The sequence below is a fragment of the Nesoenas mayeri genome (assembly GCF_963082525.1).
Source record: "Nesoenas mayeri genome assembly, chromosome: 8".
In the NCBI taxonomy this organism is placed as follows: Eukaryota; Metazoa; Chordata; class Aves; order Columbiformes; family Columbidae; genus Nesoenas; species Nesoenas mayeri.
Window position 1 is genome coordinate 30,797,653 of NC_137554.1, and position 20,277 is coordinate 30,817,929.

Here is a 20,277-nt window from a genome sequence, read left to right on the forward strand (position 1 = left end):
GGCCTGCTCTAGGCAGCAGGCCTGCAGTGGGGCTCCCTTAGCCTTGTCTGCTGCCCAGGTGGGGTGAACTTGGCTCTGGGGCAGCTTGACGCCTTGTCCTATAGTACTTCTTCCATGCAGGGTGCCCATCAGTGCAGCAGTGCTCGTTGGAGATTGTGTCCCGTTTCCTCCTGTCCTCCATCCTCGTGGAAGTGGTGAGCCTGGTCACTGCCCTGGCAAATGATACCACTGTCAAGGTGTTTGAGCAGATCTGGTGAGTTATGCGGTTCATAGGTGTCTGTTTGGCACCAGCAAATGCCCACCAGCTGTGCCAGCCTCTACTTCCATGGCTCTACTTGTCAGCCACCTTGGCTGCTCTTCTTTGCAGCTGCCATGGGAGCTCTGCCTTCCTGCCCTACAAACCTGGCCAGAGCGCCAGCCCTCGCCCCGCTGCTGTCAGACACTTCATCCTGCTGGGACGCAACTTCCAGCAGTGGCGTTGCAGCACAGAACAGGGTGAGTACCCGGCCAGGTGCCACAGGACCATGTGCTTGGGGGTCCTTGGGGTGGAAGATGTACAAGCAGGGCTCCCATCTTTGCTGGGACAGGCTGCTTGTGCCCAGAGGTGTGCAGTGGATTGTCTGTTTCCCGCTTCTGACACCTTATTGTCAGATTTGCTTATAACTACTTATTTCAAGACAAGCTGAGCAGTACTGTGACACAATATCCTGTCGTACTGCTGTAATGGTGTGTGCGGGATGTAAGAGCAGGATGAGCTGGTACTGAGGGTCACAACTCTGGCTTCTTCCAGCTCACAAAGGGCTCCAGCGCTTTGAGGCCATGGAATTCAGCTCTGCAGAGAGAGGCTCTGATCCCAGCCTTGTTGGACGAGATCTGGCGCCCCGGCAAAGGTTCCTCTTCATGGAGATCATTGATAAAAAGGTAGCAGTAGTGCCTGTGTGATGTTGTCTCATGAAAGCCAGGCTGTGCCCAGCTGGCCCAGGGCTAGAAGGAGGAGAGGAAGAGTGTCCCTGCAGGCAGGAGCCCTCTGAAGCAGCCGTGTAGGACATCTCTGTTTATGCCACAAGCAGAGCTGGAGGTTCCCTGCAGCACCGTGGGGAGTGCTGGGGGGCAGCAGCCTTTGCTGTCTCTGACTTCAGCTGCCCCACTGGACTATAATCGCCCTTTCCCTCCCTCTCCACAGCACGGCCCACCTCAGTGCTGCCAGTGCGAGTACCACCACTGCGGTGGCTGTTAACAGGGGGCTGTGGATGCGCTGTTGCCACTGTCCCTGTCCCAGCCTTGTCATCTGAAACTGGCTGCAGAAAGTGCCACCCAGGGCACCTGAGGCAGCCTGTGTCACCATGCAGGCCCTCTCTGAGTAGGTCCTTCAGCCTTCCTCCCTGTCTTCTCTCTCCAGCTGACACTCTACACCTACAACTGGTCTCCAGACCTGGGCGCCAACCTGAACTGCTCGCTGACTCGCCTGCTGCAGTGGCAGAACGCCCGGTCCCACATCGTGCACTGCCTGATCAGCCAGAAGCTGGGACTCTTCCACCACCACTGCTTCATGGACACACCATGGCATGAGGACAGCAAGCAGGTAGGGTACCCTGCCACGCAGGGCAGTCCTTTCACCCTCAGGAGAGGCCTTGGCAGCTTGAGGCTCTGAGGAAGGTTGGAGACGCTTCTGTGCTTGTGTGTGCTGGTTGGCAAGGTGTCTCCAGGTGCTCATGTGTCCAACTGTGGCCGTGTCCAGCCAGGTGCTTGCTGTCTGCTCTTGGGGGCATCCAGAAGTGGGAAGGTTCTACTATTGGCAGCACTTATCTGTGACTAGATTATTTAGGATGGAGGAAGCTGTGGAATGGGCTTCCCACTGCACATTAGGGCCATGCTGGGCCAAGGCCTGCTCTCCTCAGGACTGGTGAGGGAAAAGGTAGATAAAAGACATCTGCAGATGGCCAAAATTGGCTTTACTCTGTTCTTGTGGGTCCTTGCTCCAAGGCTGGCAGTAAGGAGTCTTTCCTGGGTGTGTCTGTTTGCTTAGGAGCCAAATCCCTTCCTGAACTCCACTTTGGAGGTGGATGCGCTGATCCGGAGCCCCTGCCCCCCACCTAGCAAGGAGCAAGGCCGGCTGAGCAGCTCTGCCCGCAGCCTGCCGCCTCTGCACTTCCATCCCGATGTGGTGCCCTTTGACGAAGCCCTGCGGGATGTTACCACCATCAAGCGCATACCCCACGGGCCTGAGTTGGGACCTTTTGACCCTGTGTCTTGGCATGGGGCCCAGTTCCTGGAAATCAAGAACATGGAGAGAAAAGGTAAGCAAGGGGCCTGGTGTCACGAGAGCCTGCCTAACTCATCTTGCTTCTGGAAAAGGAGCTCAGGACGAGCAGAACAAAAGTTCTGGTGGAGGGAACAGTTCTCAGCTCCTCCTGCCAGGGTGCTGTGAGGGGATAGCTGATGGCTGGTGTGGGAGTGGAGTGGCAATACTTGGGGCTGTGGCTTGATACTCCTGTGGCTGTTCTCTTTCCTCCAGAACTGGAGAAGCAGATGAAGATTGAGAATCTCTTTGTTACCTGGCAGCAGAGATCAGCGCAGTCCAACATGCCCATCAGTGTGAGTGCAGCCTGGGCAGGTGGGCAGCAGGCTGGGCTTTTGTACAGCACACTGGAAACACCAGCTTCACCAGGGCAGAGAGAAGCACTGGAGCTCAGAGGGTGCATGGCAGGGATGGTGTTTGGCAGTGAAGCAGTGCTCTCTGCTTGAACTTCTGAGGTTGCTGGGCTCTAGCATCAGACTTGGGAATGCACCCTTGCTGCCCAGCACTGGAAAGTCTGTACACTCTGAGGGTTCTCTCTAGAGTTTGATCCTTACTTGAGCAGCTGGGCAGTGTTGCAGACAGCTTGTTCCCAGGCTTGATGAGGGACATGTGCTGTAACCATGTCCCTCTTGTGCTGTGCAGCTGGCAGACCTGGAGACCCTGAAGCAGTCCTCGCGCCTGGTTCACTACTGTGCTACCCCCTTGCTCTTTGACCCAGCCTTCCGGCAACAGATCCAGACTGACCAGCAGGGCAAGGTGGAGGGGAAGGTGAGTGTCAGCCAGTACCAGCAGGGTTGGGCCTTATGCACTGAGGCAAAGGATGGCTTTGCAATCTTTTCCCAAGGCAGTGCTGCTCTGACCTCACTCCTGCATTACAGGATGAATTCGCACCCTGTAAGATGGAGACTGTGAAAATCCTTGGTTCCCCAAAGCCTTTCTCCTGTATCTACACCATCCTTGGGGAAGCTTGACTTCCATTTTCTACCCAGGGAATTCAGGGCTGAATCTAGCAAAGCCATCAGAGAGTGCTCTCTGGTACTGATCTGTTGAGGAAGCGAAATTTCACTTTATGCATTGAGCAGGCAGACCTGGAAGACCTTGCCTGGACACAGCAAATAGCTGGAACAATTGAAAGCAAACCAGCTGAATCCTGAGCAGGTTGCAACCTGACACACTCTAACTGGTGCGGATCCCGCACCAGCTGTTCACGGTCTGTATGTGTGTGAGAAGGGAAGAACAGGCTGTTATAATTTATCTAAATGTCAAAAGGATTCTGACAGGGTCTTTAAACGGAGATTGCTACAGAAATTGAGCATTCGCAAGAGAAAGGAGAAGTATCATCACGAAATGAAAACTTCACTTTCTTTTTGGAACAGAGCAAAATAAAAATTGGTTATTCAATTTGAAGAACCTGGCAGCAGGGGTTTCAAGGTTGTGTATTGGGTTCTATATCTCCAGATCATTTATTGCAGTACATATGAGATGCCAAGCTTTGCAATGCTGTGTGACTGCTCAGATTGGTCAGAACAGACAGAGACTGCAAGGAGCTCGAGAGGGACCTGAGCAGCCTGTTAAATGGAAGGTGTTGTGGGAGTTGGGACCTGGTTCCCACTAAAACAGAGCACAATGTCGAGAGGAATTTGAACTCCTCCTGTATTGTACACTAGCTGCAGAGGCTGTACAGAGCAAATGGCTCTGTGGATTTCTTCAGACCATGAACAGTTGTATGCAAAAGGCAAACCATTGAGAGCACATCAGCAAGGGGTGTTAGTGTTATGAGGTAACATTCCAATACATGTCTAAAATACTAGTGTATTAATGCCTTCGTCTAGACAGTAAGTATGAGACCAAGTATGTTGTAGAAAAGGCACTAAACTATAAACACTTGGCGAAGGTCAGAAAGTAGCCAGAGAGACCACAGGTCAAGAAGGTGCTCCTAGGGTAGATGAGTGAAAAGACAGATAGGAATACGTTAAAAAACCACAGGCTCGAAGCAGAGAGATCAAGAAAAGACACCTCAGTCTCTCACAGCACAAAGACAAGGAGTATTCAGGACATCAAATGAAGAACTGAAAATCGTTAAAAGAAAACACTCTTCATATTCAATGTTACTGAACTACTAGTAAATCGTGAGAAGTCAACAGGATTCACAAGGTGACTGGACTCTTACCGTGGCAGTAGGAGCTGAAGCTCTGAGCTTTGTGTGAACCAGTTGCAAGCCACTAACATGTTGCGGAAGCCGTTCTGTGGGAGGAGATGTGAATTTTCCCCTTCTGCCAGGGCACCTTTTCCTGCAGTCTGTTGCAACCTGGGTAAATCTTGGATCTTGTGTTTCAGCACATGCAGTAGGACGGTGTTTGGGGAACCAGCTGTTAGTGCTCTCTGGCAGAGGGAGGTCTGTCCTCTGCTCATCCAGAGCAGCTGGTGGTGTCCCAGCGAGTGTCACCTGCTGGGGCCAGATGTGGCAAGTTTCTTCAGGAAATTATTTTCTCTTCCAGAAGCGCCACCGCTCAAATGACTCTACAGCTTCAGGGAGGGACCGTAGCCACAGCTGCGACTCGACAGAAGCGCTGCCCTGCAAGGTGAAGGAGGAGCCCTGGCTGCAGGAAATGTGCAATGCCTTCCTGCAGCAGTACATCCAGTACCTGCAGAGCATGGGCTTCATTCTGGTCCAGGTGCGGCCACCCTCACCCACCACTCGCAGGTCAGTGACATTCTGGGAACCCTGTTGTTGGAGAAGGGCCAGCACACTGAGCTGTGCCCTGGTTTGATGCAACAGGAGATGTTGGCTCCCCTGCTCAAGGCTCTCTCTGCTGTCATTTCCAATAGCACAAGCCGGATCCGAGCTCTGGCAGCGATGGGTGTGGAGGGGAGAGGGTCCTTTTCCTACACAAAGCCAAAAGCAGAGGGGAGTCCAAAGGTGAGTGCGTGTCTGTTAGAAGGGTAGAACTGGGGTGGAAGTCAGGCTGTGCAGTGGGGCAGTTCTGGGGCTTTTGAATCAGTGTCAGACAGAAAGGATGGGAGAGGGCAGGGAAAGGACTGAAGCCAGAAAGTCTGTCTAGACCGGCACCATCTTTGGGATATTGGACCAGATGAGACCTCCTTGTCCTCCTACCTGCCCTTGTGCAGCCCTCAGAACCCCTTCCTGGGATTGGATGGAACCAGGGCAAATTTCAGAAGGACAGCAACAGCTTTGAGGTGGCTCAGGATTGGAACAAGGTGATCTGGGGCCAGGACAGTTGCCTTTAGGTATGATTCTGGAGGTTTACCTGTCAGAGAAGCTTCAGCATCTATGGTGAAGGGCAGTTCTGGGGCAGAAGGATCTGTAGTTAGGGTGAGATGAACACGGAAGTAGAAGAGATCAGAGAAGATAACTGTGTAATGGTTCCACTGTGAGAGCTGGCTGTAGCTTTTAATTTCTAAAGAGGTGGGAACTAGGGAGGAACAGGACAGAGCCCTACCAAATCCCAGCTGACCTGGAAAGGGACTGACTCCTTGCTATCTTATTTGATAAAAGACTTAGACACCATCAAATGAAAGTATTTGGAGAAAGTTTCAAAGCAAAAGGGAGTATTTCTTTGTGCAGCGCGTAACAGTGGTCTTTATCAAAATGTTCTGTGAACAGCAGCATCACCCCTCAACTCACAGAGTCCTTGAACTCTAGGGACACCGTGTCCTGAGTAAGCAGGAGTAGAAGGGAGCAGCATGCCTGGTGTGCTCTTTTGAGGGGTATTTATTAGGTTTGTTAAAATTCTTTTCACAGTCAGCTCTGGCATGTCTGCTCTCCTCCTGCCAGTGAGGGTGCTCAGTTCATGAGGCTCCTCTATTTCCATCTCTGCCACAGGCCCTCATGGCAGCCTCACACCCTGGTGTGCAGGCTGCTGTCCTGTGCCAGAGAGCATCTCCAGCTCTGTCCTTCTCTTCCCAGAGCACAAGCCCAGCTGTTGCCACCTATCACCTACAGAGAGCACTTCCCGGGGGAATTGTGCTGATGGAGTTGGCCTTCCAGGTAAGAAAGAACAAGAAACAAAATACAATCTTTGGGGACAGTCTTCAGAAGTGACAAAGTGGGTGAATGAGAGTGCAGCAGGGACATGTGGTCCTGGCTCTTCCATGCTCCTGCAGGACTGTGGATCAGTTAGAGACGGTAAGAGTTGCCTGGAGCGGGGCTAATAAGGCACAGCACCAGGTGGGGTGCTCTGTGCTCAGCTGTGTGCTGGCTGGGCCAGTTTGATTTAGACAGGAGGGGAGAGAAAATACGGAGCAAGAGTGTCTGGGACACAGCCCAGAGGGTGAAGCATAGGGACTGTTCTTGTTCCCTGGAGAGGCTCGAGGCCTGTGCTATGCTCATGTGCTGTCTCCTCCAGGGCTATTACTTCTGCGTGAAGCAGTACGCGCTGGAGTGCTCGCGGATCCCCATGGGCCAGTCTGTGAACTCCCAGGTAACGGCTTTGCAGGCACAGCTTGTGCTCCTTAGGGTCAGGGGCTGCTTTGGGGCAGGCAGTGATCTCAGGGATAGGGTGGGCATTTCAGCTGCAGCAAGTTCTGGAGAGCTCTGCTCCCTCCGCCTGGAAAAGCAGAGCTGCACAGAGCCTGCTGCAGCCACATGTCCTCCGTGACATGCTGCTTGAGCAGGTCTGGAGTGCAGTGAAAGGGGGTGGGAGGTTTGGCAAAAAGGTGACTCTTGTCCTAGCTTCAGAAGCAAGATAGAGCAGGCTGGGGAGAAATAGGAGCAATTCTGGCAAAGGTCACTGCTCCAGAGAAAGTCAGTGCATGGAAAGCCAGAAGCTCTGTGCTTCCCTTGAAATAAGAGGGAAGGGGAATGGGAACAGGGATCTGTGAACATGATTTGCTACCCTTTGTCAGAGGAGATCACTTTTCACACCATGAGCCCTGGTTCTTGACACCTTTCTACCTTTCTCTGCAACACCATGGGGTTGCCTGCTCTCTTCTCTTTTGATGTGTCAGGGCGTCTCCTGCCCGTCCCCAGGGCACTGGGTGGCTGCCTAGAGGCTGGCCAGCCCCAGCCTGTCTGAGGCAGGAGGTGTCCATGACCATACTGTCCTTTCCAAGGTGGCTCTATGGAAAGGCTGCATCTTATATATGCTAAAAGTGGCTCCCCTAAGCTTTGAGCCTGCCACAACCTCACCTGAGGATTTGCTGAGCTTTCCCTGGGAAGCCCGCATGTGCACAGAGCAGGGTTCCAGGCTGCAGCTGGCATTGCAGGGAACATCTGGGCTCTCTCTGGCTGACTTAGGAAAAGACTTTTCCTAGTTTTGCAGTGGGAGGGGCTGGTCCTAGGAGCATCAGGTGAGAAGTGTGGGGCTTCTTGCAGGGGCCTAGCCAGTCTTTCTGCATGCTGGGACTAGACCAAAGTTCCTCCAAGCATCGCAGGTGTGGTCCTCTGCCCCTTCTCTCCCCTTATCCCATCCCGGGCCTGTGCAGGACAGGCTGGATGCAGGAGCAGGGGTGGGCAGTGCCTTGTCCCTCTTCCCACTGGCTGTGCATCTCTCTCCATCAGGGCACTCTTACAGCCAGAGCTCGCAGCAAGAGCTGCATGGGACCCAGCTCCGTCTCTGAGTCTGCGGTACGTTTTCTTCTCCCACTGCCACGCTGGGCACAGCAGAACCTGCCAGTGCAGGGCTGAACCTCCCACTGGCTCTGCTTCCACCTGCCAGCACCAGCACCTCTTGCCTCCTCTGCCCAGTGCTGTCTGTAACGCCATGTGCCCCACTGGGCAGCCCAGCTTGGGAGGAGGATAGCGTGGGCCCTGGGCGCTGGCATGGGGCAGTGCCTTGTGTTTTTTGCTCTTCTCCCTGTGTCTTTCCTGGGGCAGAGCTACAGGCTCCCCTCTGGGCTCGTCCTGGCTGTCTGGGTTGTCTTCTGGCTCATGGCAGCAGCAATGTGGGTGGTGCAGAGATTGAGGGCTGCCTGTTCTTGTGCCAATGCCTCCTGCCTGCTGGTTTTCCCTGCTTGCCCTCTTCTTAAACCAAGGGTTTATGCTGTGGGTCAGAGACCAGAAACACATTAAAACTGTGGGCTTTTAACATGAGGGTAATGCTGAGGTCTTCACCAATGCTATCCCCTGGCACAGGAGCTGCATCTGTGGTAGGGGCATGGCCAGGGATGTGTGTGTGGCGGCCGGGGCTGCTCTGGTAAAGGACCAGCACACTGAGCAGAGGGGATGGCCCTGTGCAGGAGGGATCCTCTCCAGGCACAGCTCTGACAACCAGCCACTGCTGGATCTGCCTTCCCAGCAGCCATGCTGGGTCCCTGTTAGTTGCTGAGCACAGGGTTTTAGCAGCTTTTTTGTTGCCCATCTCTGGGTCCAGTCAATCCCCACAGGCCCTTGTGCTGCCTCCTGCTCTCAAGGGGCATCCAGGGAGTCAGTCTTTGCCTGTAGATCCAGAACTGGCTGGACCTCCAGCCCTGGTGTGTCCTATACCTGCTCAGGGACTGGGCAGGGCAGAGCAGCACTTGCTGAAAGGAGGCTGTGTCCTCCTCCACAGCCATGTCGCTTTCAGCTCAAGGTGGGGCTGAACCTCATACCAAAAGGGAGGCAGTGCCCATTCGTCCCTCCTGTTGCTGGAGACCAAGAGTGGGGTCAAGTGTGTAAGGAGCCACCGAGCTGTATCTCCCGGGGCGAGGCTTGCAGGTCTGCTATTTGCACTGTGCACACAGCTTCTCAGCTGCATTCTGCTCTGGTGTCGGGGTAGGAGGGGCTGCACTGGCTCTGCCATGCTTTGTTGTCAGCAGGGCCTTGCAAGAGGGTGTGAGGTGCTTGGTAACATTCCTGCCTCGACTTCTTATCCCTCTGCAGCTCTCCATGCTCTTCACAGAGGAGTGTGACAAGGTGCGGGACCTCATGCACGTGCATTCATTCAGCTACGATTTCCACTTGCGTATAGTCCACCAGTATCTGCTGGGTTCCCACATGACACTCCGCCAGGGCTACCATCTCACCAGCTTCCTGGAGGATTTCATTGCCCACCACACAGACATCCCCAAATTTGGCCGCAACCATGTTTTCCAGGGTGAGTAGCTCAACATGTCGTCAGTCTGGGGTTGATCACCAGCCCATAACTTACCAAAGCTTCCTAAGTACTTTACAAATAAACCTGACCCTGGGAATCTCTGAGGACATGGCAGGGGGAGGGTGACATGAGGGGCCCAGCTCCAGTGGAAGTCCTTGGTACCCTGGTGTGTCAGGGAGGCGGGTTGCTCTAGAGCTCTGTCCCCAGAGTGGTTTGTAGGACAGCAGCCAGGAGGCACTGAGGGGCTCCTGTGATAGCAAGGTGTCCTCCTCCCTTAGGCACGCTGGCCCTCCCCACCAACATGATCACTGCGCACCAGCTGTACAACTACATCGCTGACCATGCCAACACCTACCACATGAAACCTTTGCGCATGGCCCGGCCAGCCACGGGCAGTGACAATAAGAAGGGTACACCAGGCACGGAGCAGAATGAATACGCGCTGGTCTCTATTTGGAACAGGTGAGTGCATCTGCAGCAAGTTCCTAGAGCTGCTGGAGATCAGTGGGTCCCCCTCAGTGCTGGGACGCTGCCCCAAGGTGCCAGCAGAGCTGACTCAGTCCTACATGGTGCCAGGCAGCAGTTCTGCCCAGCTTTTCTGAGATGGCCAAGAGGGGTGTTGTGCAGCTGTGCACATGCATTTTCATTTGCCATAGCACTTCTGCTTTTCTGAGATGGCCAAGAGGGGTGTTGTGCAGCTGTGCACATGCATTTTCATTTGCCATAGCACTTCTGAGGAGTCCTGCTGTGTTGAATTCCCCATGCCAAATAGTTTTGTTGTGACCAGGAGCTCTGGGGAGAACAAAGTGAGGTCCCCTTCATACTGATGTGCTTTTGCTCCCAGCTCGGGCTCCTACAAGGACTCTGAAGGTCTGCGTCATCACGATGACTTTGACGTGTCCCTCCTGGTGTGTCACAGTGCAGCACCGTTCGAGGAGCAGAGTGAGGCAGAGAGACGGATGCTCCGGTGAGCACTAGGGTCCCAGAGGCAGGACACCAAAGCTTTCTGGTTGGGGAGGAGGACCCTGGGAGGGACTGGGTCTCTCTGGGATGTCACAAGCAGGTTTGGTGCTGTCTGGGCAGGATCCTCACTGGGGACTGGGCAATGTGGTATCTGTCCTTTTCTGGGCAGAGAAGCAGCCTTACTGGCAGGGACAGAGAGGCCCATGATTCATTTGCAGCCCCCTGAGAAGGGAGAATCCCTTCACCAGGTCACAAGTGGGTTTTTTTGTCTCAGCTTGCGTTTCTACGTCATCATGACGAGCCAGCGGGAGCTCTTCCCCCGGCTCACGGCCGATATGCGCCGCTTCAAGAAGCTGCCGCGGCTGCAGCGGGAAGTGCTGGAGCCTGTGGTGGGCCGGGCGGCGTGGGAGGCAGCAGAGCCGGAGACGAGCCTGGGGCGGCAGCAGCCAGCAGAGCCGGAGCTGTGGCAGGACGTGGAGGACAGCAGCGAGTTCTACGCAGGGGGCACACAAGTCAAACTGGGGCCTGGGCTCTTCTACACCTCACCTCTGTTCCCCTTGCTGGCCTCTGAGGTGGCTTCAGCCCAGAAGCAGCTCAGCAGCATGGTGCAGCTGGCCAAGTGCCACTGCCGCAGGGACAACCTCTGGAAGCGCCTCTTCCTTCTGGAGCCTCTGGCTTCTGACAAGTTGAAGCTGGGCAAGCTCTCACTGGTGGAGCTGGAGGAGCTTCTCGACGCCGTGCATGGGAAATCCATTGCTGATGTTGACCCCCAGCTGGTGAGGAGTCATAGTGCACAGCAGTCCTGTCCTGTCCTGGGGAGGGAGTGGTGGGGCAGGTGAGGGGTCTGCAGGGCACATCTCTTCCTGCTTGGTGGGAGGATAGATCAGGAACATGGTTCCTGGCTGGCAGGGGAAGGGGAGGCTTCATGGACCTGTCTGTGGCTAGTGAATGGCACTAGGTCAGCGTGCCTCAGCAGGCTGTGCGGGATACATTTAATCTGGGGTCTGAAGGCTGCTGTAGCATTATAGCTGCTGGTGCCGTTGCTAGAAGGAGGCTGAAATCAGCCCTTTTCCATGCCTGCAGGGATGCTTCCTCACAATGACAGTCTCCTGGTACCAGAGCCTCATCAAAGTGCTATTGAGCCGCTTTCCCCAGAGCTGTCGGCATTTCCACAACGCTGAAACTGGCACCCAGTACCTGGTAAGACAGCCCATCGCCCACCTGCAGCCTCTCCCCTGTCCAAGGCCCCTGCCTGGCGTGGCTCCTCGCAGTGTGAGCCTGGTGTGTGCTGTCAGGACAACGCTGGCGCTGTCATGATGTTGCTCTCCACTCTGCTACTGGTGCGGTGTGAGGTGTGTGCTGCTGTGGCCCAGCAGTGTCTGAGTGCTGCCCCAGGCAGGCAGGACACTCTTCACACCGAGAACCTCAGGCCACATAGAGCTGCGCGGTTTGACAGTGTCACCTGTGGTCCTGGCAGACTTGTACCTTCACAGCTCTGTCATGCCACTTGTCCTTCACGTCAGTGTGTCCCTGGGTGGGTGTTGTTCATATCCCTGTCCTGAGGTTTGTGCTGTCTCCTTTGCAATGTGTGCTGTGGCTCTCTTGGCAGGTTGTGCTCAACCAGAAGTTCACGGATTGCTTCGTTCTTGTGTTTCTTGATTCCCATTCAGGAAAGACGGTAAGAACTTGGGAACATACAAGCAGCTATATTGGCTCAGGTCCTGAGTGTAGATTCATCTAGCAGTTGCCAAAGGCAGGTGCCCATGGTGAGAATAAGAGCAATTCAAAAAACTTGTTTACAGCTACCAATTAGCATCCCAGCATCTGACAAACTGTGGCCCAGGCCTGTCTTGCGCTAGAGGTGGCCTTTGCGTTTATTTAATAGCCCACTGCAGCTTTATTTCCTTGGTTAATTTGTGGCATCCTTGATTTCCCAACTTGCTGCTCCATGATGTAATTGCAATCTAACTGAAGAGCTACCTTCCTTAGCTTGTTTTTTAACCTCCTGCTTTTTTCCTATGATGCCCCTTTGTTCTTGTATTGGAAAATGGTGAGTGGTCGATTCCCTTTTCCTTCCCAGGGTTGCTTTTGGATCATGTTGTCAGCTGTCTGTCTGTCCAGGCTAAAAAGTCCTTCTGTATTCAGTCTAAAGCCAGATGACACTGGATCTGGCCGGGGGGTGGGGGGGGGTCACCGGTTCTGCAGGCTGCTCCTGCCTGTGCAGAAAGGATGGGGACCTGCACTGTGATGGTCCCAGCAAACCTGTGTGGGCCTTAGCTTTCACCAGACTTGAGGGCAAAAATACTCTGCCTGCAGCTGGGCTTGTAGGCAGGATGTAGGATGGGTCACAGGGAATGCAGCTCCGTGGAAGAGCAGGGGATCTACAAGACAGTTCCGTCTACAGTGAGGCTTTTGCAGAGACTGCAGCATCTCTGATGTCCTTGTAAATAAATCAGAATCCATCTTAAAAGCAGGTAGAGGAGGTGGTACCTGCTGGAAGGCTGCTCTGTGCCTCCTGCCACCTGATGGTGCAGAGCCCTTCCCATTACGTGCTGGAGCTTTCGTCACAGCCAGTTCTATCCTTGTCACGCCAGTGGTAGCTCAGAGCTGAAACTGCTCTTCACTGTGCAGATACCCGCTTCCTCCCTGCCCCCCCAGATTCACCTCCGCATCTGAAGGTGGAATTTTGGCTAACTCTGTGTTCTGTGTTAAGCAAACTGAGTTCTTAAGCCTGCCTTCCCTTCTCCAGGGGCTTCAGCATCATTCTCCGTTGGATTCAGTGTCATTCAGAGCCCTTCAGAGCTTGGGTCAGCCTTTGTCAATACAGGTGTCCAGGACTGCACTCAGTATTCCTGGGAAGTCTCAGCAGAGCTTTCTGCAATTGTGCTAAGGCTTTTCTGTCCCAGTGTGATGCTTTTGGTACAGCTTAGAGTGATATTTGCTTTTTCCTGGTCATGTGTCACTGGTCATAGTGTCACCTTGTGGTCATGGATACAATACACCCAGACACTCCATCTCTCCCAATGACTCCCATCTTTTAACAGAAACCCTTTGTGTTCCTCACCCTGTATTTCACACTTAGTATTCATCCCATTCCTGTGGCCTCTCGAAAGTCTCTAGGGCTTTTTTTGCATTATTCAAATCCTCTTTTGTATTAGTGCCTCAAATTTTATCAGCGTGCTCCTCATCTTTGTGCCAGACTCATTAAAGTACTAGGGAACGTGAGTCCCAAAACCTGTCCTGGAGGACTCTGTTTGTAACCTCTCCCCAGCCTGCTACTTCCCCTTTCAGCACGACCACCTTTGCCTTATAATTTTTGCGTTAATTCCTATCTTTTCAGCTTACCTAAATTTCCCATGTGGCACTACATTAAATCCTTCCTGAAGCTCAGATAAGATATACCATGATTCCTTTTTCTAGACATATTACCTTATCAAAGAGAACTCCAGAGTTAGCACATCACTTTGGTAATACTGAGCTGTATTTTCCATGTGTTTTTTTTTCTCTCCAAGCCTGCTCTAAAGCCTTCTGTGCTGCTGGGGTTAGGCTCACAAATCACTTTCTTTTCCCTCTTAAATGGTGATGGTGCCTTTGCCGGTTTGCAGTTAACATGACTGTTCCTAATGGCTTCACAAGTTTGTTAGGAAGCCCTGGCTACTAGATATGCTGCATTTCAGCTCTGGAGAAATCCAGTCCCTATGTCTTGCCTCCATGATGCTGATCCGAGTGCACTGAGTTGCTCATCTTTTTCTTCTGCTTCAGCTCATGCAACCTTTTCTTCTGAACCCTGTTCTCTGCTCCCCTCTGCCCTTGCCCTGCCTTGTCAGTACAGTCACTAATGAGAATGAAGCAGCCAGCATTTATTTTTAGGATTGCAGTTATTACATTTAATCTCCTCCCCTTCCCCATTTGTTGCACTCCTACTCTTTGCCTTGAAGAAGAAATTTCCCTCTAATTTCCTTGGAAGCCCCTATTAGTGTGGAGGCAGTAGGATCCCCTCCTCTCCCAAGGCTGCTGCTAGGGTTGGTATAACTGCAGATGGATGGGGGCTGGGACAGAGTGAGTGGGCAAGTCATTGCGCCTAATTTCCACCAGGAAGATTGGGAGGAGGTTCAAACGTGCTCTGTCACAGAAGGAGGCACTTTGCTTAGTGCCATTGGCATTTTAGGGCTTGTCCCAGTATCTGGGCCAGGGACTGCACAGCACTTGTCTGAACCCTGTTCCCGACCTCCTCCTTCTCCGCAGAGCCTCACCGTGGTTTTCCGGGAGCCGTTCCCAGTGCAGCCCCAGAACAGCGAGAGCCCTCTGCCGCAGCTTGTGTCCACGTACCACCACCTGGAGTCAGTCATCAACACTGCCTGCTTCAACCTCTGGACAGGCCTGCTCTAGCACTGGCGCGGTGTCCTGGAGCAACACGTACTGGACCTCCCGGTGTGGCTGTGCCATGGGTGACGATGGGGAAGAACAGGTCTCTAGTGGGGGACCTGTGCTCTGGTGCTGCAGGCAGGGCTGCTGCTGGCACACGTGGGTACTCACCTGAGGAGCCTGGGGATGGATATGCACCTCCATCGTTCGCTGGCTGGTGTGGCCCTCAGTGGACTGTTTGTGGTGGGTTTGATACTGAATGACCTCGAACCAAACCACAAGGGCAGGAGCCTGGCTGCTGTGATTTGGCTGAAGCAGGGCACGTCTCAGGGACATGGCTTTGGCATCTGCAGGTGAGCTCTGCCTGCCAGGAAGGCACGGAGGAGCACACACAGCACGCCTTCTGCACATGGCAGCACCGCACAGCGCTCTGGCTTTAGGTAGAAAGACTCCTGCAGTTCAGGGCTCTGGGCAGTGAGTCTGCCCACATCAGGCCCTTTGATCTCATCAGGAGAGCACTGAATTGGACAGGAAGGGTGAACTGGACCAGGGGAAGGTTTAACTGAGATGTACATTAAAGCCATTGATGTTTCTGTGAAATACACTGAACCAGATCCCCACTCATGTGCCAGAGGTTAGGATATGGAAAGCCTCCCGCAGGGAATGCAGAGACAACTCTGGCTGCAGCGCTTGATGGGTTTGCACCAGTCTCATCCTTGCTGCAGGGCAGGAGCAGCAGGGCAGTCTGTCCCGCATGTCTGTGGGCAGGCAGCCCCTGGCCTGTTCTCTTGGTTTGGGCAGCCTCGTGGGGGCTGCTGGCTTCACTTTCCTCACAGGTTGCAGGGTCAGGGCTGGGCACCAGCAGCAGCCTTGAGAACCGCAGGACCTGGAAGCCCAGAGCCCTCTTCACTCAACTCCAGTCACCAGCTGGAGCTGGACTGGGAAAACTCACACCTTTCCCAAAGAGTGAATGCTCTGCTTAGCAGGGGAGACTGGAAACCTCTCCCTGGGCACCCCTGCAGCCTGGAGGTGAAGGTGCTCTTGTGTACCTCAAGTCACCTACAGTGATGCCCAAACCACCCCTAAATATGATGTGCTACAGATGGTGCTTGAGTAGATGAGGGTCCAACTGCATGGGCTGGCCCAGCAGGGCCTGGGGAAGGGCAGTAGGACATAGATGCTCTTAACTTTGCCTCAGGTCACAGAGCAGACAGACACACTTCTCTGTGAGGCCATTGCTTTGACTTTTATTCCAGTGCTTTTCTTGCTTTACTCTGCTGCCTTGCTGGTCCCACCATGTTGCAGGCCTCGGCTTTCCCAGTAGGAACGCAGCCAGCCCAGACCTTCCAGTGTGTCTCCTGCAGTGACAATGGGGTCTGCTGCTGGCACTTCTAGGCAAGCTGGAGCAGCTGCTGTTTTGGGCAGGGCTCTTATCCCCAGGTAAGGACCCCAGTGTCCACTGCCCATCCACCCCAGGACACGCCTGCCTTTGCAGTCCCCAGCCAACTGGTCCATGCTGGGACCTGCCAGTGGAGCTCCAACCGCTCACAGCCCACAGGCCCACTCACCTTTTGGAGCATACTCGCACCCCACATAGCCAGCGTAGCCAAGGGACTCCAGAAGCTCAAAGAGGTAGGGGAAGTTCAGCTCCCCAGGACTGTTGGGCTCATGGCGCCCTGGCACTTGTGCAATCTGGATGTGACCTAGGGAGGGGACAGGAGAAGCCCTGTCTGCAGCCTTCTTGAGGCATGAGACAAGGTAACCCACGGGCAGCCCCACACCCCTAACCAGCCAAAGCAGAGTGTGGGGCAGTTGGGCCCCATCTCAAAGCTACTCCTGCCCCACAGCCACAGAGGAGCGGGTTTGGGTGCAGGGCTTTACCGATGAGTGGGAAGTATGTCTCCAGGTTGCGTGACAAATTCCCGTCCATGATCTGGCAGTGAAAGAGGTCCTGTGGAAGAGAGAGGAGATGGATGGTACAGCTGTTCAGCAGTGAGCAGTCAAGGATGGCTGTGCTATAGTCCCTGTCTCTCCCCATTAGGGGATAACAAGCCCACAGCCCCTAGGACTCCCCTATGGGCCTGTGCAAGGTTTCCTGATGCAGGGTGGACCCTGGAGACCTTCAATGCTGACTCACCAACTGCAGCTTCAGGTTGGGTCGTCCCACCTTCTCCAGGATGGCGGCAGCTATGGGTGCAAGAAATGAGAGACCATCACCCCCAGACTGGAAGCTTCATGGTGAAGCCCTGAGAACTCTCATCAACTGTGCTCCCTCAGCATCTCCCTGCAGGTGAGGCAACCTCCTGCCTTTCAGACTTCGGAGATCCTCCTCCTTCCTCTCTTGAAGGAGACTTTGGGGAGAGATGTCTGCCTTACCTTGGTGTGGGGTGTTCAGAAAGTAGCGAGGGTCAGTGATGCGGTTGTTAATAGGCTCCACCAGTCCAATCATGTCTTCCTGTAACACAGTAATGTCAGCCTGTGGAGCATCCTGTCACCTCTGCAGCAGGGAGCACTCCTAACCCATGCCAGGCTCGTGGGGGATTCTCCATCTTTGGTATCCTAAGAGCTGTACCCACAGAGCAGGGCCTGTTCCCCACTTACCTGGGCCAGGAGGTCAGCAGCGTATCTGAGATTCTCAATGAAGGTGGTTTCCATCTCACCTACCACTGCTGCTCGGTCTGCACCCAGGGGAACCCGCCCAGCTATCAGGTGGATCCTACAGACACAGAGAGATCAGCCGCAAGCAGCAGCTCCAGTCTCCAAGTAGCTGAATGGATCTAATAGACCTTCATCTGCTGATGGAAAGTGGGGCCAGGGTGGGGGAGCAGACATAGAAGGATAAGAGGAGCCATCTCTCATTCATAAGGCACGACAGGCATCAGTGAGCTGCAGGGCCACAGACAGGCACCATACCACCGCCGTACACACAGGAACATCTTTGAACCTTCTGCCTGACAAATTGCAGACCTTGATTCTTGCCTCTCTTGGCAGCTGCCTCCAGCTCTTTCATCCTGGGGCTGGAGCTTTCTTGGGGTCTCATTCCTCTGGGGGCCAGCAAGATGGGCAGCAGGCGGGGTGCTGCCTCTGCCAGGGACAGGCTCTCTTGTCTCACCACTTGCTGACTTAGAGCAGGGTGGGGACAGTGGCCAGTGCTGGGCTATGCCAGGCTCCGTGTGGCGCGCAGTGGCCAGGCAAGGCTATCCAGCAACCAGCTGGGGAAGGCGCACAGGGGAAACAAAAACCTTTTCAGTCTACCCGTTACCAGCAAATGCAAATAGTTCTGGGCAACTGCTGGCCTGCCTGGCCCATGCCCCTGTGGGGCTTTGGAATGTGTTTCTAAGGGAAAGAATGATGCAAACTAAATGGAATAAAAGGGCCACGTTGGTTTTCTGAAGGAGGTTGTGCCAGGCTCATTGCATCTCTTACAGCATCTCTGCTGTGCTGTAATCAGTGCGGCCTTCAACAAAGCAACTGTTGTGGTGTTCTGGAGAAAATGACTGGTACAGTTGGGGAGGAAAAGGAGAGGATTATCAATGGGGTCTGTTGTGTGGAGGTGTAAAGAGCCTCCATGGCAAAGGGCAGGGTTGGACAAGGGTGCCTGGCAGCTCTGGCTCTGCAACAAACCGGCTCCTGTCCGCCACAGCCAAGCAGGGGGACACTGCCCCGGAGAGGCTCCGGGCCCCGGCGGGCTGCAGGCACAGCGGTGCAAAGGGCCAGCCCTGCCCGGCAGAGGAGCAGGAGAGGTGCGCTGGCGCTGCGGGGGGTCGTGCCTCGCACCTACCTGGGGCAGCCCACCGCCCGGGCGTACTGCACCGCCGCGGCCAGGCCCTGGCGGAACGCGTCCTGCCGCCCCGGCACGGCCGCCAGCCCCATCTCTCCCCTCTCCGGGTCCCCTAGGAGAGAGCGGCGGGGTCAGCGGCACCGGGGCACCCCGCGCCCCCCACCCACGCACCCGGGCAGGACGCGGCAGTACCGGGAGGGGTGTTGAGCAGGACGATCCGCACCCCCGCCCGCTCTGCCGCGGTCCGCAGCGCCTGGGCCGGGCAGCCCGCCGGCCAGGCTGCCTCCACCGCCCCGAACCCGGCGGCTGCCGCCGCCTCCAGCCGCGCCGGCAGCGCCGGGAGCTCCGGGAACAGCCAGGAAAGGTTAGCGGCGAAGCGCAGCGACATGGCGGGCGGCGGGGCGGGGCCACGAGGGGTAGGGGCGGGGCCATGGGGAGTAGGGCGGGGCTATGAGGAGTAGGGGCGGGGCTATGAGGAGTAGGGGCGGGCCCGAAGCGCAGCCAGGCTCGTTCGTCCCGCGTGATCCGCGGGACCCACCCGTGGGGCTGCTGGGGGGTCCCCACCAGCTGGGGCAGCGCTGGAGCGCAGTGTCTCCCCAGCAGCTGGCGGCTCCAACGCCTGCCGCACTCTGCCCTGCCAGCGTGTGATGCGGTGACAGTTCCAGCATGTGCTCATGGCCACATCGGTGGGCAGTGCCGCAGGGCCTGTGTGGGTCAGTGGCCCCACGCTGCACCCCAGCAGGCAGAACTGGCCCCGTGCTGCCTGCAACACTGTCAGAGGGGCTGGGGGACAGGGGCGTGCTGGGGTGGCCATTGCGCAAGGTGGCTGGTGTTCTCTCTGGGAAAGGTGTTTTGCCAGGTGTTGGCCTGACATACACACCGTGCTGTGTTAATTGGTTTCCTGGGGAGCTTGTCTCTAACAGTGTCTCATTATGCAAGAAATGCTTTCTCTTTTGTCCCACGTTCTGCATATTTTACCATAAAATGTTCACCTCCACTTCTGCAGAGCTTTGGCTCCAGTGTGCGGGAGTCCAGTCTCTGCGATGCCTGTGACCAGCCATGCATCCCCAGCTCCTGTCCCCTGTGCTCTGGGCATCTTTGGGCACAGCTCGCAGCCTGCATACGTGGGGTGTGTGTCCTCTCCAGCCCGTGGCTGCCCAGGGCTGTGCTGTGGCTAGCAGAGGCAGCACTGTGAGCCATGGACATTTTGCTGAGCCTGTTCCTGGGGGCTTTCACCTGCCTGCCCATGCCTGGAGAGCCCTGCATGCTCCAGCTCCTCTGTGACCGCAGCCCTCAGCCCCATGGCCCGCTGCAAGCCCCAGCAATTCACAGCAGTTTGGGAGAGCCCAGCAGCAGCGCTGCCTTTGCAGAGGCCAGCCACAGCCAGAGCTTTTTGGTGGGAGGCTAGGGCAGCACCAGCAGAGGGGAGAGAAGTGGCGAAGCTATCCATTAAACAGTCCCAACTCAATTAAGGCTATTGATTAATCACTTAGAAGAAGCTTGATGCAACTTCTCAGTAACAATCCAAACTGTCTCTAGTGACAGACAGCGGCGCAGGGGAGTAGCATCTGTGTCTCCAGCACACATGTCCCCAGTGCATGTGTCCCCAGCCCACATCCCAGTGCAGGTCACTAGCACTCATGTCCCCAGCACACCAGCTACCCCCTGCCCGCCATGCTTGGGGACCTCTACGCCTTCCATATGTCCTTCTGCAGCTTTGCTCCATGGTACATGGAGGTCGCTCTTCCACTTCAGTCACTCCCAGGAGGTGCCTGAGTATGCTGGGCTCAGCACCAGCTGGCGGGTGGGTGGCAGACCCACAAGGGGAGCCCCGG

The 20,277-nt window shown here is 55.2% G+C and overlaps 2 protein-coding genes across 6 annotated transcripts in view; one reads left to right on the top strand and one right to left on the bottom strand.

Annotated features, from left to right (window-relative positions):
• The window catches only part of SZT2 (SZT2 subunit of KICSTOR complex), a 56,387-nt gene extending 41,122 nt beyond the window's left edge, over positions 1-15,265 (top strand). For 3 of the 5 annotated variants that reach the window (XM_080348632.1, XM_080348633.1, XM_080348634.1), the window contains exons 55-73: positions 121-253; positions 368-495; positions 791-921; positions 1,400-1,582; positions 2,027-2,297; positions 2,516-2,595; positions 2,942-3,067; positions 4,798-5,003; positions 5,129-5,219; positions 6,228-6,308; positions 6,667-6,741; positions 7,821-7,886; positions 9,120-9,333; positions 9,612-9,795; positions 10,178-10,300; positions 10,571-11,072; positions 11,380-11,496; positions 11,906-11,974; positions 14,542-15,265. In XM_080348632.1, coding sequence (XP_080204758.1) covers positions 121-253; positions 368-495; positions 791-921; positions 1,400-1,582; positions 2,027-2,297; positions 2,516-2,595; positions 2,942-3,067; positions 4,798-5,003; positions 5,129-5,219; positions 6,228-6,308; positions 6,667-6,741; positions 7,821-7,886; positions 9,120-9,333; positions 9,612-9,795; positions 10,178-10,300; positions 10,571-11,072; positions 11,380-11,496; positions 11,906-11,974; positions 14,542-14,685 — 2,924 coding nt within the window. In that variant the 3' untranslated portion in view covers positions 14,686-15,265. The remainder of the gene's footprint in view (positions 1-120; positions 254-367; positions 496-790; positions 922-1,399; positions 1,583-2,026; positions 2,298-2,515; positions 2,596-2,941; positions 3,068-4,797; positions 5,004-5,128; positions 5,220-6,227; positions 6,309-6,666; positions 6,742-7,820; positions 7,887-9,119; positions 9,334-9,611; positions 9,796-10,177; positions 10,301-10,570; positions 11,073-11,379; positions 11,497-11,905; positions 11,975-14,541) is intronic. The other 2 variants (XM_080348635.1, XM_080348636.1) reach the window with 1 other exon arrangement.
• A 128-nt stretch (positions 15,266-15,393) lies between these two features.
• Positions 15,394-18,840, bottom strand: HYI (hydroxypyruvate isomerase (putative)). The gene is made up of 8 exons (XM_080348637.1): positions 18,635-18,840; positions 18,443-18,554; positions 17,263-17,377; positions 17,038-17,116; positions 16,799-16,848; positions 16,543-16,612; positions 16,230-16,364; positions 15,394-16,019 (listed from the first exon to the last, which is right to left on the bottom strand). Exons 1-8 carry the CDS (start codon positions 18,828-18,830, stop codon positions 15,931-15,933), a joined length of 846 nt encoding a protein of 281 aa, XP_080204763.1. The 5' UTR covers positions 18,831-18,840; the 3' UTR covers positions 15,394-15,930.
• Between the last annotated feature and the right edge of the window lie 1,437 nt (positions 18,841-20,277).